The following is a 13,787-nucleotide window of genomic DNA, read 5'->3' as shown; positions in this document are numbered from 1 at the left end:
GCACGGCATAAGCTTTCCTAGCATGTACTCATATCATGATTTGCATGGACTCTGTTCTATGTCTCTTATTGGACCGTGGCAATGTTCATGCCGATCCGTAATCTTGATTCGTTATGCTCGTGTAGCCATGTCCAACATCACTTGGTCTGCCCGCTTAATCCTTCTTCAGCGGCGTGAATGTCTCCGCTATGCCCTCCTTCGTGATGATCATCATCTGCAGACCGTCACCAACCTCGATATGCCTCTCGACTGCGCTCGTGAACGCATCCCGCACCAAGTCCTCGACGTGGTCCTGCGACAGCGGCTCGATCTTCTTCTGCTTCAGGTCGTGTCCAGTTCCGCTACCCGGCTCGTACATGTTCTTGAAGTTGACTTGGTTGTCCAAAAAGGGCATGATGAGCGATGCCGCTGCACCAGCCGCCCTGCACTGCTCTCGCTCGTAGCTGCCGACCGGGTCGTAGGAGTATAGCGCACCGGTGCCGTTCTCGTCGAGACCACCCAGGATGGCGTGGACGTAGTATGGGAAGAATCGCTTGTTGTAGAGGATGTGGCTGAGTCGTTGTGCGCATGCGGCGACAGACATGGGCTTGCCGTGCTGGTACTTGTACATCTTGACAATGGTGTCGAGACGCTCCTTCAACGCATCGCCGTCTGCTGCGAAGCCGACTACTGACAGAACTATCCTAGCGCCCTTGTTCTCTGGTCCCTCGCCGCCGATCTTGAAGAGCTTTGGTGCATATCGTGTGTTGATGTTGTAGCCGGAGGTGGAACGTGTGTCGCCGGCGAGGATGGCGAAGTCAGCACCCGAGATGCCCAGTGTTGAACCACCGTTGTCGGTGTAGCTAGATTGAATTAGTGAGAGTAATTTGAATGATTGTGAGGCTTTCATACGGGTAGAAGCCGTGTTGTCGCTCGCCTGATGGTGCAGCTGTGGGGGTTTGCTTGAACGAGTAGCCAGGGCCGCCTTGCGGAGGTGCTCCGGAGAAGATCGCGGACATTGTTGGATAACGTGGAGCTCTTGGCTGATTACCGACTTGAATAGAGGAACTGGATGGCGTATTCGAGTGAGATTGGAAGGTAGAGTGGCGGGGGTGCTTGTTCGCGGTGTTGATGGAGCTCACGTTGACGCGGAGCTCTGAAGCCTACCAATGCCAAGCAATGGCCCGAGCTCCATGACTTCGTGGTGATCAAGACGGCAACTCACCTTCATTCCAGATCACTAAAGCTCATCAATATTTAGCTCGGCGGTAATTCTTATGTTTCTCATTCTACATCTGTACTCATGGATGCTCAATTCCTCCCCAAGACCTTCCTCCACGGAAACTCCTCCTTGAACCCCAACATCTCCCGAATCTTCCTATTCCTAACCGGCGCCTCTCTCCTCCCCATCTCGTCCACAAATTCCGTCCTCGGACACATCCCCCTCAGCCTTTCCATGGTACTCTCATCCCCATCAAACACACTCTCATCGTTCACCGCATTAAACACTTGAAACCCCAATCCACTCTTCCTTATACAACAATCCACCATATTCCCCAAATCCCTCGCGTCCGTATAACTCCACGCATGCACCTTGAAATCCCCCGGCCTACTCAAATACGCATCAAACTTGCGCGTATGATTTTCAGGCTCAATCACCGCGCCGATCCTCAGACAATAAATATCCACGTCCTTGAAGCGCTTCGCGAAACTCGCCGCTATGCGCTCCATGCAGACTTTGCTCGTGGCGTACACATCCATGGGCTCTGTCGGCGAAGTTTCAGTCAGTGGGAAGTGCGGGTAGTCGACGTCGCCTTCAGCATATGTGACGCCGTAGGTGGTGATGCTGGAGGCGAGGATGATTTTCTTGATGCCGAGTTTGCAGGCGGATTCGATGATGTTGTAGGAGCCCATGGTGTTGATGCGGAAGGTTTCGTTGTCGGGGAGGCGCATGGGTTGGGGGTATGCCTTGGGAGGATTAGATGGGTATGGAAGCTGGAGAATGGGGATGGATGTACCGGCAAAGTGCACGACTGCGTCTGGGGTGCGGATTTCGTCCATGAATGGCTCGCCGATGCGGAAGTGGCATGATAGGCTGTTGAAGGCTTGGGCGCCGTCTGTGAGGTCGGCTTTCAGGGTATGGACGTTTGAGTTGTCTAGTGGTGCTGTATCAACGTTGAGTATCTCATGGCCGTATGAAAGCAGCTTCTCAATGACATGACGTCCTGCTACTCCAGAACCACCCGTGAAGACTATTCTTTTGCCTGACTTTGTTGTTGACATGTTTGCGGATTTGGCTGTGTTTAGACTATATCAATGATGGAAAAGCTCAGAGTTGTAGCGAGAGATTGATAACTCAAGCATCTGAACATATCCTAACGTTCTTAAGCTCTGTTACACCTGTGTCTATGTGGAGCTACCCCGCTCTTCGGAGACTGGTTCGGTGCTATGTTACCAGCCTATGGTCATCGCTCACGAACCAGACTTACTTACACAGGTCACAGCGATGCACACTCACACCTCATGCACCTGGCGTTGGATCTGTCAACCGTGATCGGTACATTCATTCATGTCTATCATGTAGTAGCTGGCATGGACGCTTACTGCCGCCAATCTGCCAATTCATTCCACCCGGTTCAGAAGGCCGACATGCTCATGCCGTCTGCGTTCCGTATCCTCTGATCCTGTCTGCGAAGGCCCAGCTCTGGTTTTCCAACTGAACGTTCTCATCCAGAGTGACACCCTCCTTTGTGATGACCGCAATGGAGTACTTGTCCATACTCCTTGCATCTCTATAGAAGAGAACCTTCATACACTCCTTAATCTTCTCTACGGCTTGCTCCTTTGTGACCTTCTCGACTGACGCCTCATCCGGTAGTATCGTCCTCAGAATTGGCTGGGCGAGATGTGCTCCGAAGCCAGTGGCTAACGACGGTGATGAGAAAGTAGTGCCTAGCAAATCTGCGCTCGCAAGGAAGGGCTTCGACTCGCCGTCCATACCAGCGATGAGCAGGTGGTTCCAGAGCGGGTCGAACTTGGATCGGCGGTTGTACATGACTTTGGCGAGGTATGTGTGAAGGTTCTTTGCGTTCAGAGCCGTCTCGTTCGACGAGTAGGTTTCGCGGATGTCGAGAGAGTTGAGGAGGCGATCGAGGTACTGCATGTCCGACACATCGCCGCCGAAGCCGACCACTACCTCATCGTTGAATTTCCGTAGACGCTTGACGTCGGTGAAGCGGGCAAGCGAGCCGTATGATGCTACACAATCCAGTCAGTGAAGTCGTTCTCATAATTGGGAAATCCCATGGTCGCTCATACCCAGGTTATCCGCTGCGATGACCACGCCGTCCTTGAACTTCGCCGCAAGCACCGAGGTACCGGTGACAATGGGGCTCTGGGTGTGCTGGTTGGGGCCAGCGGTCTGGAAGTGTGAGGGGTCGTACGCGCCGTAGACATCATCTCTGGGCTGGTACGTGTTAGCATTGCTCGTTTGGCTTATTCGTGGTGACATACACGGCCCCAAGCTTGCGGAAGGTGGTTCATGATGGCGGCTGTGAGGATGTCTAGTGGATTGTATGGATTGTTTTGTGGCTCCGCTTGATGTCGAGATCGAAAGTGGCGTTGGCGGGTGAAGTTGGTGTTCAAGGCGATGGTAGGCAGCTGGTGGTTGCGAAGCTCTTGCCAAGACATCCGGGGTCCAAGCTCCAGGTGATTGACATCAACATGGACATGCCCTGGCAAATCTCTCGCAAGTTCATAAAATGCTCGGAATAAACTACGAGAGCAGTGACGAAGAAGACGCCATTCCTGCGACGAAGACAGATGTATGTCCTGGAGATGCCTATGAAGGACGTCGATAGCTACTAATATTGAGTTGACGAATGCTCTTCCAGAAAATGCGCCTGCACCTCTCTCCGAACCGACGCCTCTCAAGCGACCTGCAGCTGCCACAGGTCCAGTCAGCGGTCCTTCGCAAGGACCGACCGTGTCTCCACCTCCTCAAGATGATGCCACGAACGAAGCGCCCCCGGGTTCTCCATACACCTCCAATCGCGCCATAATACAAAATCTCACCCTACCTACTGTACCCAATTTCGATATACCACCCTCACCACCTGGATCGCCACCACAGAGAGCAACAAAGAAGTTTGCGCAATTCTTAGATCTCAAGAGCAAGAGTCAGCACTTCAATCAGCGACTGGAAGGCTCGTCAGTCCTACGCGACCCAGGACATTTGCGCAGACTGTTAGACTTTGCAGGCATCAAAGAGGAAGAGCAATACGCCTCGGCGCTTTCCGAGGATGTTGCGCTCCCAGTCGTATTTCCAGATTGGGCATATGCAGAAGAGTTGAAGGCTTCTCAGAAACAGATTCTGAAGGCAAAAGAGCAGCAAAAGTCCAAAGCGCCGCGCGAGGCTGTCGACTTTGTGTCTGCGACCAAGTCCGCGACATCAAGTGGAGCAGGTACCCCATCTGCGAAAGTCCCACGTCAAAGCACCGCTGGAAAGATAGCAGGTGCGGACCAAGATCAGGCCAATGGTGCATCATCGCATATGGCAGACAAGCGCAAAGAGCTGGAGCATCGAAGTAGAGATAATTCGCAGTCCAGGAGCACATTGCGAAGCAGATCAAGATCACCTAAACGACGGCGGTCAAAGTCGAGAGACAGACAATAACGATCAGTGGACCTGAGCAGCAGTCGTCCATCACTTCTCATATCGAAAATGTTCCCGCGTTTCCACCTATCTCAGCTCAGAAATCTTTCACGTGAAAACCCACGAATCTTTTATTTGGGCAGCAGGTCGAACCTTGGTTTGCTCAAATCTAAAGCAAACTTCCCAAAAAGTCTAAAATCTAATGTCTCACTTTGCAAATATACTTACCTCGTTGTTGATTGCGGCCAGTAGCCGATAAATTTCATGATGGACGATTGACCCTTGCATCTTCCCCACCCGGCGATGCCTCGGCTCGTCGGCTAGTGCTACAGGTGTGAGATCATTAACCATTTCAGCTCACCTGCATCTATTGTCACTCTCGGTCTGCATGAATAATAATCCCATAAATCGCAATCCTTTAACCAAAATGGCACAGCCAAAGATCACCCTCTATGTTGACATTGTCTCTCCCTTCGCTTACATCGCTTTCTACATCCTCAAAGTACACAACCCACTTCTTACACAGGCAACGTGACTGACAATAAAACAAGAACTCCCCAGTGTTCAAACAATGCGAAATCACATATGTCCCAATCTTCCTCGGAGGACTAATGAAAGCATGTGGTAACACACCACCACTCCACATCAAAAGTAAGACCCAATCCCTCCCTTCAATCTTGTCACTTGATCTCACATCCCCAAGACAAAGATAAATGGATCGACGCCGAGCGTCTCCGCTTGTGCAAATACTTCAACGTCCCCATGTCTCAAAACACCCCTCCCGGCTTTCCCATCAACACAATTGCCATCCAACGCGCCCTAGCCTCCCTGGAAATCTCTCACCCCCAGTCTATGCCCCAGGCAATCGGCCTGTTCTGGGAGAACTTCTGGGTCCAGTATAATGACCCCATGAAGCCCGAGAATCTGAGTGCGATTGTGAGGACTATTGTTGGAAGTGAGGAGGGGGCGAAGAAAGTGCTTGAGAGCACGAAGGGCGAGGAGGTGAAGAAGAGGTTGAGTGAGAACACGGATAAGGCGTTGAAAGGGGGGGCGTTCGGATTGCCGTGGTTTGAGGCGACGAATGCGAAGGGTGAGACAGAGGGGTTTTGGGGTGTCGATCATATGGGGCAGATGTGTGATCATTTGGGGTTGGAGAGGCCGAGTGGGAAGGGATGGAAAGCTTTGTTGTAAGCTACAGGCTGAGAGAAATTGACACGTGCTATTTGTTCAGATTTGTATTCTGTACTACTTGTCTATAGTATTATTACTTCTTCAGCTGCGTCAAGGACTGAAGTGCTTTAGGATCTCCTGCGAAAGCGGCTACCTCAACCGTCACTTCACCGGTCTCCAGTGAAAATTTGCCTTCCTTCCATCTTTGCAGCGGTCGAAGAGACGCGCTAATGGACGCCGTCTTCGACTCACCAGCCTCCAGATCAACAGGCGCAAACCCTAGGAGAACCCTCTTTGGAAAGTCAGGTTGCTCAGACAATCCATACACCTGCGCTATGAATCTGCCTGCCCGACCACCAGTATTCTTGACGCTGACCTTGACATCAATAGACTCATTCCCCAGATCTGGAGTGCCTACGCGCAAATCAGATATCGCGAACGTGGTATAGGACAACCCGAATCCAGACGGAAACGCAGCCTCAACACCCAGCTTATCCAACAGGTGCTGCCCATGCCATCGGTCGTACGTGATCTTCTTCGCATTCATGTCAAAGTACGGCAGATGCTCTTCAGACTTCGGAACGCTGAACGGCAACCGACCACTTGGATTCGTTCGGCCAAGTAGCACGTCAGCCAAAGCGTGACCGCCTTCCGATCCAGCATACCAGCCCATAAGTATTGCTGGCACCTTGTCTTTCCACTCCTCGATGATGACGGCGCCTGCGGCGACTATGACGACGATTGTGCGTGGATTGGCAGCCGTGACAGCCTCGATCAGTGAAACATCATTTGGTCGCAGACGGAGAGATTTGCGATCTCCACCTGAGCCGGCCTCTATAATGCTTCCCTCTTGGGTCAGAGCAGCGGAAGGTTTCGCTTCCCCGTTCAATACGCCGATAATCTGCGAAACATCGCCGTCTTCTGGCGTCGGTGGGGGAAATAGGGATGCTACGCCGGCGTCGTGGTTCGGAAGCATATGTTCTCCTTCGTCATGGTGGTCGTAGCCAACGATACAGATTGCAACATCGGCTTTGGACGCTGCGTCTTTTGCCTTCTCCGGGGAATCCGTACCTTCGAGTACAATGCTGGCACTGGGCAAGGCTGTCTTTAATCCTTCGTACGGAGTTGCAACATGCGGCGGTTCGACTTTTGAAGATCCATGGTCGCCTATGTTTGCGACGTTGGCAAGACGGCCGACCAGCGCGATGGAACCGATATTTGGGCCCTGTAGCGGTAGAATTGCTGAATTGCCAACATACTCGTTCTTGAGAAGGACCATGGAGCGCTGAGCGGCTTCACGAGCAAGTGCTCGATGCTCGTCGCAAAAGACCACTGACTTGTCCGGTTTTGGTGTCTTCAACCCTGCTACGAAGTCAAGCTGCTTCGAGAGTATTCTGGTACAAGCCTTTTCTACATCCTCCCAGTCAAGCTCGCCAGTCTGCAAAGCTTTCTCAAGATGCATAGCGCGCTGCTGCGAAAAGGGTGCTTCGATATCAAGACCGTTCTTGACCGACAGTGGCGCATCCCGAAAACCGAACACAAAGTCCGACATCGTGAAGCCATCAAATTTCCAAGTCTCACGGAGAATCTCAGTAAGCAGTTTTCGGCTTTGACCGCACCATTCGCCGTTGACAGCATTGTATGCAGACATCACTGAAGCAACTCCGCCCTCCACGATCCTCCGGAAATGTGGCAAATACACTTCATGGAGGACATCCTCAGCAACCTCGACGTCGACATGGAAGCGGGCGTTTTCCATGGAATTCAATGCAAAGTGCTTGACACACGCCATGATCTGCTCTTGCACGCCTTGCGCGAACGCGTGTCCAAACTCCCCGAGTAGCAGAAGGTCGTCGCTGTATGTTTCCTGGATACGTCCCCAAGCCGGGTGTCTAGGGAGGTTGACGCAAACACCAGCGTAGAAATTTGCGCCCTGGGCCCTGCCTTCTTTACCGATGGCACGGCCGATTCGTCGTTCCAGGTCGACGTCCCATGTTGCACCTCTTGCCATGGAGACTGGGAAGGCGGTAGAATTGCCCACGACGATACCACGGGGACCGTCTGAAAACTTCACACCAGGTATCCCTAGACGCTCGATCGCGCCCATTGAATAAGGTACGCTATTATAGCGACCCGCCACTAATTCCGTGAGGCCAGCCCAGAGTCGCTCATCACCGTCGAGCAGCGAAAGTCGTTCTGCTTTCGTGAGAGAATTTAGAAGTCTCTGTGTAGTGTCCAAAAGGGAAGAGCCGTTCTTGACGGCATTGGTTCCGTCTTGAAATGTGTATGCGGCATGCTGTGGGATTGAGTCCGCCATTGTGTGCGGATGCTGTGTGATTTGGGTATTCGAGATGTTGTCTGTTGGGGTGAAGGCATTATACAATGTTATCTAGAGATAGTATTTATATATGCCAGCTGGCGCGGCTTCACAGCTACCGAGTATCCGGTGGGGATGGTAGGAGACCGTATACCGTATTTTCTTGCATGGATGCTCGCAGGGAGCGGGAACCGCGCTCCAACAGAAGTGATTCGAGGGACTATACCTCTAAGATGCTTTACTACTAGGTTTAAGAAAAGACGCGCAAGCTGTTTGGCCAGTCGTACAGGGGGAACGTGGTCTGGATGTGTCCGGAACATGCCGGCCATTCGGGTAATACGGTGTATACGGTCGGTATCATCTCCCCACAACCTCGTGTCTACCACCATCATGGCTCCTACTCAGCGCAAGTACCCGGCTTCCGTGATAATCATCAACCAATTAGAAGCTATTCAACTTTTTCTAGGTGTCCTGTGTCATTGAAATCTCCCTAACATCATCTTGCGGGATCGGGCTGAGCTCCTTGGTTTTCTGGGCATGATGGAACCACATACAGTCCACCACGATCGACTGCTTGTACTTGGTTAGCCAAGATGCGATATTAGCCGCAGCCACGCGAATCTCCTGTTCCAATCTGGAATGCAGGCCATCAATGACAACGGAAAGCAAATATGGGCTACCAAGTGCCTGGGGCTATACACAGGGTCTTGCCGTCGCAGTAGAAGCCTATCGATACTGTATAGCTTCAGGATATAAGAAGAGGTCTTAGTTGTTAAATCTTTGTCGCTTCCCGTCGTAGTCGGCAATATATGGTAGAGTTGCGGAGTGCAGAGGTCGTGAGGTGAAATTGGGATCTCTCCATATTTCCGCATTGGGTTAGTCCAACCCTTCTCCTTCAACTTCACTCCTTTCACTTTGACTTACTCCTTACCACCCATCTCCGCCATCATGATTAGCAATATACCATCCTCTGTCCGTTCCAAACAATATGGTGTAGCAGTAATACGTATCCCAAGATGGTCTTGGAGCCTCTTATACTCCCAAGGTCTGCTCTGTCTTTACCACGTTGTGCCGCTAAAGCGAAGACATGCTTGCATGAAAAGGCATGTCTCTTATGAATTCAGGTAGCAACAATGAATGAGAGTCGGTAAATCCTAGGAGGTAGGTGTGACGTGACCCAGTGGCACAGCACATTTCCGTTTGTCGACAATGTTCGTTCCGTCCTCTCTGCTATTCTGGGTCACCTTGGAGCACGCAAAAGTATTTCCGTCCGGATTTACACACCAAAGGCATGTGTGACAAGATCATGTGCGTTTGCGCTTACTATTACCAGCCTATCCTCGAACATTGCACTTTGCGGTGCTCATAGACCTTTCACTTATAGGTCTCCAAGGCAACAACAAGTTGTTGACTGTGAAACTGAGCTTGCACAATGATGCGTCGCACCTCGAGTATTAATAATACGCTCGAAGCTCTTCTATACTTATATTCTCTACCACTCCACCCTCTACTGCCACAGCACAACCCGCAGCCTGCAATCTCAGGCTCCTCAACTTGACCCCGAGTCATGGATGCCTATCGACAGCACGAGCTACCGGAGACAGTCAAACGCTACAAGCAATACACCGACGCATTCCAAGAATGGCTAATGAAAACTGCCGTTCAGCGTGGCGTAGAGAGCGCCGCACAGATAGCTGAGCAAGCCAAGACAAAGAAGAAGGGCAAGAAAACGTACAAAATGTCGGCGGCGCAACAGCAGATTCTGGTAGATGGTATCGCTAGCTCAAAAGAGCCACTCAGCGACACTTCCGGACTACGAGACTTACAAGACGCCATTCGATCGCGAAAAGAGGTCACGCAATACCACAAACACTCCAGCACATGGGACACCGGCCATGCTTTCTTCAACGTTGTATTGGAAAGCGCACATACGAAGCTCACGACCTTCATAAGCCTCATTCCTGTCATGCTCAAGTCACAGGATCTCGAGGACGAGGCTTCGACTTTCATCGCCTATCGTTTCCAGCGCGATATTGAGAGCGACGATGATGACGATGATGTAGAGCCGACGCGTTCCGATCAGACTTCCCGGCCAGAGCAACATCAGGAGGATATCCCGCTGCCTTCAAAGAGCAAGGAGAAGGGAGATCCCATGTCTGAGAAAGATGCCGAACTTCGCCGCGACTTCCTGGTTCTTTGCTTCCTATACGAGCTCAACCGTGTACGGGAGATTGTCCGAGAAGCTTGGATGGCATACCGTGAAGATGAAGCCACATCAATCACGGCGGCACTTGTCACAGACCTTGCCCAAAGTTACATCCAGCAAACCGTCGCTGCATTAGTCGAAGACTTGGCTTCTTATGACTCCGTGCTGCAGCTGCCGCTGTCCACAATCGTACGCCAACTATTTGCGAGGCTATCTGGAGGTGACACAGCACCGAAGACTGTTACTCCGCCGTCTGGATTGTCAGACACAGCTTTACGGCATCTCTTGTGTATCAAGGCACTTGATCACCTTGACGCATACGCAAAACCCAAGGCTCTGAAGAAAGGCGCTGCTCGCGATGCCCCGGATCCAAAACTGCCCTTCCTGCCATTTCTACGACATTTCGATGCTATCCGGAAGAAACAAGTAGCGTTGCCTATTTGGGACAAGTTCACTGAGAGTATGGTTCGATACAATGGCATACCGGACATGTACCTACCTTTTGGATTCCAGATCGTACTCGACGCCAACGAAACCATGGGAGCCGAGTATCGAAAGATCAATAAGGACGTTGTTCAACAGGGCTTCGACATTGCCCGCCTCATCCGTACACATACCGACTACGAGGATCGTATGTGGGAGTCTGGCACCAAGCCGGATTACATGAGCAAGGGCAACATGAAGTTCTCCAACGTGTATCTGTCATCCTTGGATTGCCTGCTCAATTGGATCCAAGAAGTTCTAAAGACCAAGGAGAGTGAGCGCTGTGGGACGGCGAGCACATACGTGGCAACCGACGCTTTCGTTTCCATGCACCCTACGATGGCTGGCCTGTCGATTTGGAATTTCAACAAGACCTACGCCGGATTCTCTATCACCAAAGTAAATTGGTTCGTCACAGCCATCTGCCATCTCTACAACGCGGCTATGCAGGTTGGAGGCCTCGATGTGATATGGCCTGACCTTGATTATGTCATGGAGCTGCATGAAACGGAGCGCATCTTCGTGGGCGAACCCCCAACGGATCCGAACGACTTTCTCGAGCGCTACTACCTTAGTGCCTGCGTTTCCAGTCGCAGTTTTGCAAAAGACTTTCGATCGACTGGTAACAACTTTCCATCGGCTCCACCAGAGGTTAGGAAGAAGCGCGGATTGATGGCGCATTTTCCTCTGGAGGAGACCATTGGAAAGTATTATGGCCCGGATAGGAAAAACGACAGATGGCTAAAGCGCCACGCGATCTTCAACCACCTACACAATGTCGTAGCTGAGCTTGATGATGAGTTCATCGATGAGCACATCCAGCTCAAAACTGATGAGCTCTCTGAGCTACGAGACAACTTCGAATCTATGATCAGCAAGATGGCGCCAGGAAAATCAAAGAATCGCCGCAAGAAGAACACTAGAGTACGTCCTCCAAAGGTGACTGAAATCGACACCACATATCCTGAACTTCTTCGTACGATGAACATCTGTCTTCAAGCCAATGAAATCCACAGCAATTTCGACTACCTGGCTCTCTATCGGCGCGCTCACGCTCTTGTGCTGAGGATCCGTAAAGAGGTGCTATACGATGAGGCATTGCAGCTCGCTCGACGAGGCGACATTCGCAAAGAGCACGTTCCGTCCAACTCGGAGCTACTGATCGACCTGTTCCGCGCGCTCAAGATCAAGTCAAAGGACAAAAAGATCGAACCGACTGGCGATGAGCTCTCTACCGATGTAGTACCATTGGAACAGCTCAAGCGCATCGCTAGAATCATGAAGGAGGTCATCAACGAAGAGGGCAGCGAAGAGCTCCGCCGTGCGAAGATGCGCCGGGGTCGAGATTGGGACGGACTGAAAGCCGCCTATGCTGCAGATGATGCCAAGGGAGACAACCATATACCTCAGCCAGAAGATGGGCCGCAGCCTCCTGCTGAACCAGAAGAGAATATAGCGCTGACAGAGGAAGAGAAGACAGAGGTCGACGATGTCAAGGAGTCAGCCGACGATGTCGAGCAACCTCCATGTCTCCCTCCAGGCCACTGGCCAACCGACCTGAAAGAAGAGCAGGACGATTGTGACACAAAGGTGTCATCAAATATCGCAGACGAAGACACCGAAGAGTCCGAAGAATCGACGGCTGAGAACTCTAGTGTCTCTGGCGAGTGCCCAGGCTGTGATAATTGCACTGCTAGTGACTCAGATCCCGAGGTGAACTCCACTGGCGACACTTCGAAAACCGATACGAAACGCGATGATCATGACATTCTGGATGCCCACCGAGAACCCTCCAACGCACGTATGGAGACTGGGGGTCCCAAAGAGAAGCTACACCAAGCTCACGGGGTCGATGAAGCAGACACGGATATTCAAGATCCAGAACGTGTGTTTCTTCGAGACAGCGGTAGTAAGTGCTTACCAGCGAGCAAGGTTGACGATCACACTGACCCCGCTGAGGAAGCAGTCTCTGGAGTTTCTGCGGAGCGTGTGCTTTGTCCAACTCAGGACGTGGCTGAGCAAACTGTTACAGGAGCATCGATTGACGAGCAGAAGCCATCTGATATCACGATCGATATCACCGAGGATGATTCGGAAACACCTCAAGATTCTGAGGATATGTGCCGCAGATTGGGGCTGCCTGTTCACCACCATCATGGAGATGGCAGTCATGTCCGTGAAGAGTGGGTCCCAGTCTCTGCTGCCACTTTCGAGGAGCTCCTCAAAGCCTTCAAAATGAACAAGGCAAAACATAACAGCAAGCCCCAGGGCATATTCCACCGCCTCGTCTACTGTCGGAATGCCTTGCGAAAGCGCCTCGTTACAATCAAGCGCACCTCTGCCGCCCCTCATCTCACTCTTGCTCGCCGCCGCAAGGGATACCGTCGCCGGTCGATCGTCGTCACGAGGAAGCATACCATCTCGCTTAGATGCTATGCCGCCTGTTCGCTAGCACGTGCACTATTGGGAAAGAAATCCAAGCTGCAGTGCCGTCTACAGGAAGCTACCAAGGCAGTCCTTGCTCAAGAGTCATATGCGTCACTCGACTTGCAGGCGGCGTGGCATACGGCCTCGGCTACTGTGCCGGAGAAGTCTGATGTTGGGGATCATGTGTGGGTAGATGATGCTGCCAGCGTCGTACCCACGGGAGACATGGTACGTGCAATCGCTAAGTAGACCGAATAGACGCAGTTGATCATTTCGCGAAGATACAACGCATCCCACTTTGGAACGCCTTCGTCGTTTGATAAAACCTTTCCTTTGACCAAAAAAATACACTCTCTTCTCCAAAATCCCTCATGCACATGCCCATCATACCGGTATTCAACAGGAGAGATCTTCACCCCACTAACCCCATCCCACCGCCACATATCTCAACGGTTCTCACACCGCGACTTCAACAACGCAGCGCGCATGCCCATCGCTCCCAGTTCTCTGCACAACCGCGGCGTGGTTAATTGATCATTTAGGGATCCACA

The 13,787-nt window shown here is 51.8% G+C and overlaps 9 protein-coding genes across 9 annotated transcripts; 3 read left to right on the top strand and 6 right to left on the bottom strand.

The window, feature by feature from the left end:
- Positions 1–154: 154 nt before the first annotated feature.
- On the bottom strand, positions 155–998 carry SNOG_03764 (hypothetical protein; the record flags this gene model as incomplete). Its single annotated transcript, XM_001794260.1, has 2 exons — positions 155–842; positions 892–998. The coding sequence occupies 2 exons, from the start codon at positions 996–998 to the stop codon at positions 155–157; spliced, it is 795 nt and encodes a 264-aa protein (XP_001794312.1).
- A 292-nt stretch (positions 999–1,290) lies between these two features.
- SNOG_03763 (hypothetical protein) lies at positions 1,291–2,262 on the bottom strand (the record flags this gene model as incomplete). The annotated part of the gene is made up of 1 exon (XM_001794259.1): positions 1,291–2,262. One exon carries the CDS (start codon positions 2,260–2,262, stop codon positions 1,291–1,293), a length of 972 nt encoding a protein of 323 aa, XP_001794311.1.
- A 370-nt stretch (positions 2,263–2,632) lies between these two features.
- On the bottom strand, positions 2,633–3,669 carry SNOG_03762 (hypothetical protein; the record flags this gene model as incomplete). Its single annotated transcript, XM_001794258.1, has 3 exons — positions 2,633–3,237; positions 3,298–3,445; positions 3,493–3,669. 3 exons carry the CDS (start codon positions 3,667–3,669, stop codon positions 2,633–2,635), a joined length of 930 nt encoding a protein of 309 aa, XP_001794310.1.
- Positions 3,670–3,740: 71 nt separating this feature from the next.
- On the top strand, positions 3,741–4,620 carry SNOG_03761 (hypothetical protein; the record flags this gene model as incomplete). Its single annotated transcript, XM_001794257.1, is given in 3 exon segments — positions 3,741–3,803; positions 3,854–4,565; positions 4,583–4,620. 3 exon segments carry the CDS (start codon positions 3,741–3,743, stop codon positions 4,618–4,620), a joined length of 813 nt encoding a protein of 270 aa, XP_001794309.1.
- Positions 4,621–4,741: 121 nt separating this feature from the next.
- On the bottom strand, positions 4,742–4,899 carry SNOG_03760 (hypothetical protein; the record flags this gene model as incomplete). Its single annotated transcript, XM_001794256.1, has 2 exons — positions 4,742–4,802; positions 4,862–4,899. The coding sequence occupies 2 exons, from the start codon at positions 4,897–4,899 to the stop codon at positions 4,742–4,744; spliced, it is 99 nt and encodes a 32-aa protein (XP_001794308.1).
- Positions 4,900–5,021: 122 nt separating this feature from the next.
- On the top strand, positions 5,022–5,909 carry SNOG_03759 (hypothetical protein; the record flags this gene model as incomplete). The annotated part of the gene is made up of 3 exons (XM_001794255.1): positions 5,022–5,135; positions 5,185–5,284; positions 5,337–5,909. The coding sequence occupies 3 exons, from the start codon at positions 5,022–5,024 to the stop codon at positions 5,822–5,824; spliced, it is 702 nt and encodes a 233-aa protein (XP_001794307.1). The 3' UTR covers positions 5,825–5,909.
- Positions 5,898–8,120, bottom strand: SNOG_03758 (hypothetical protein; the record flags this gene model as incomplete). Its single annotated transcript, XM_001794254.1, has 1 exon — positions 5,898–8,120. The coding sequence occupies one exon, from the start codon at positions 8,118–8,120 to the stop codon at positions 5,898–5,900; it is 2,223 nt and encodes a 740-aa protein (XP_001794306.1).
- A 401-nt stretch (positions 8,121–8,521) lies between these two features.
- SNOG_03757 (hypothetical protein) lies at positions 8,522–9,067 on the bottom strand (the record flags this gene model as incomplete). Its single annotated transcript, XM_001794253.1, has 3 exons — positions 8,522–8,568; positions 8,675–8,754; positions 9,045–9,067. The coding sequence occupies 3 exons, from the start codon at positions 9,065–9,067 to the stop codon at positions 8,522–8,524; spliced, it is 150 nt and encodes a 49-aa protein (XP_001794305.1).
- A 620-nt stretch (positions 9,068–9,687) lies between these two features.
- On the top strand, positions 9,688–13,485 carry SNOG_03756 (hypothetical protein; the record flags this gene model as incomplete). Its single annotated transcript, XM_001794252.1, has 2 exons — positions 9,688–12,694; positions 12,734–13,485. The coding sequence occupies 2 exons, from the start codon at positions 9,688–9,690 to the stop codon at positions 13,483–13,485; spliced, it is 3,759 nt and encodes a 1,252-aa protein (XP_001794304.1).
- Between the last annotated feature and the right edge of the window lie 302 nt (positions 13,486–13,787).

The sequence above is a fragment of the Parastagonospora nodorum genome, assembly GCF_000146915.1.
Source record: "Parastagonospora nodorum SN15 chromosome Unknown scaffold_5, whole genome shotgun sequence".
Taxonomy (NCBI): Eukaryota; Fungi; Ascomycota; class Dothideomycetes; order Pleosporales; family Phaeosphaeriaceae; genus Parastagonospora; species Parastagonospora nodorum.
This window is presented reverse-complemented; position numbering and strand designations above follow the sequence as displayed.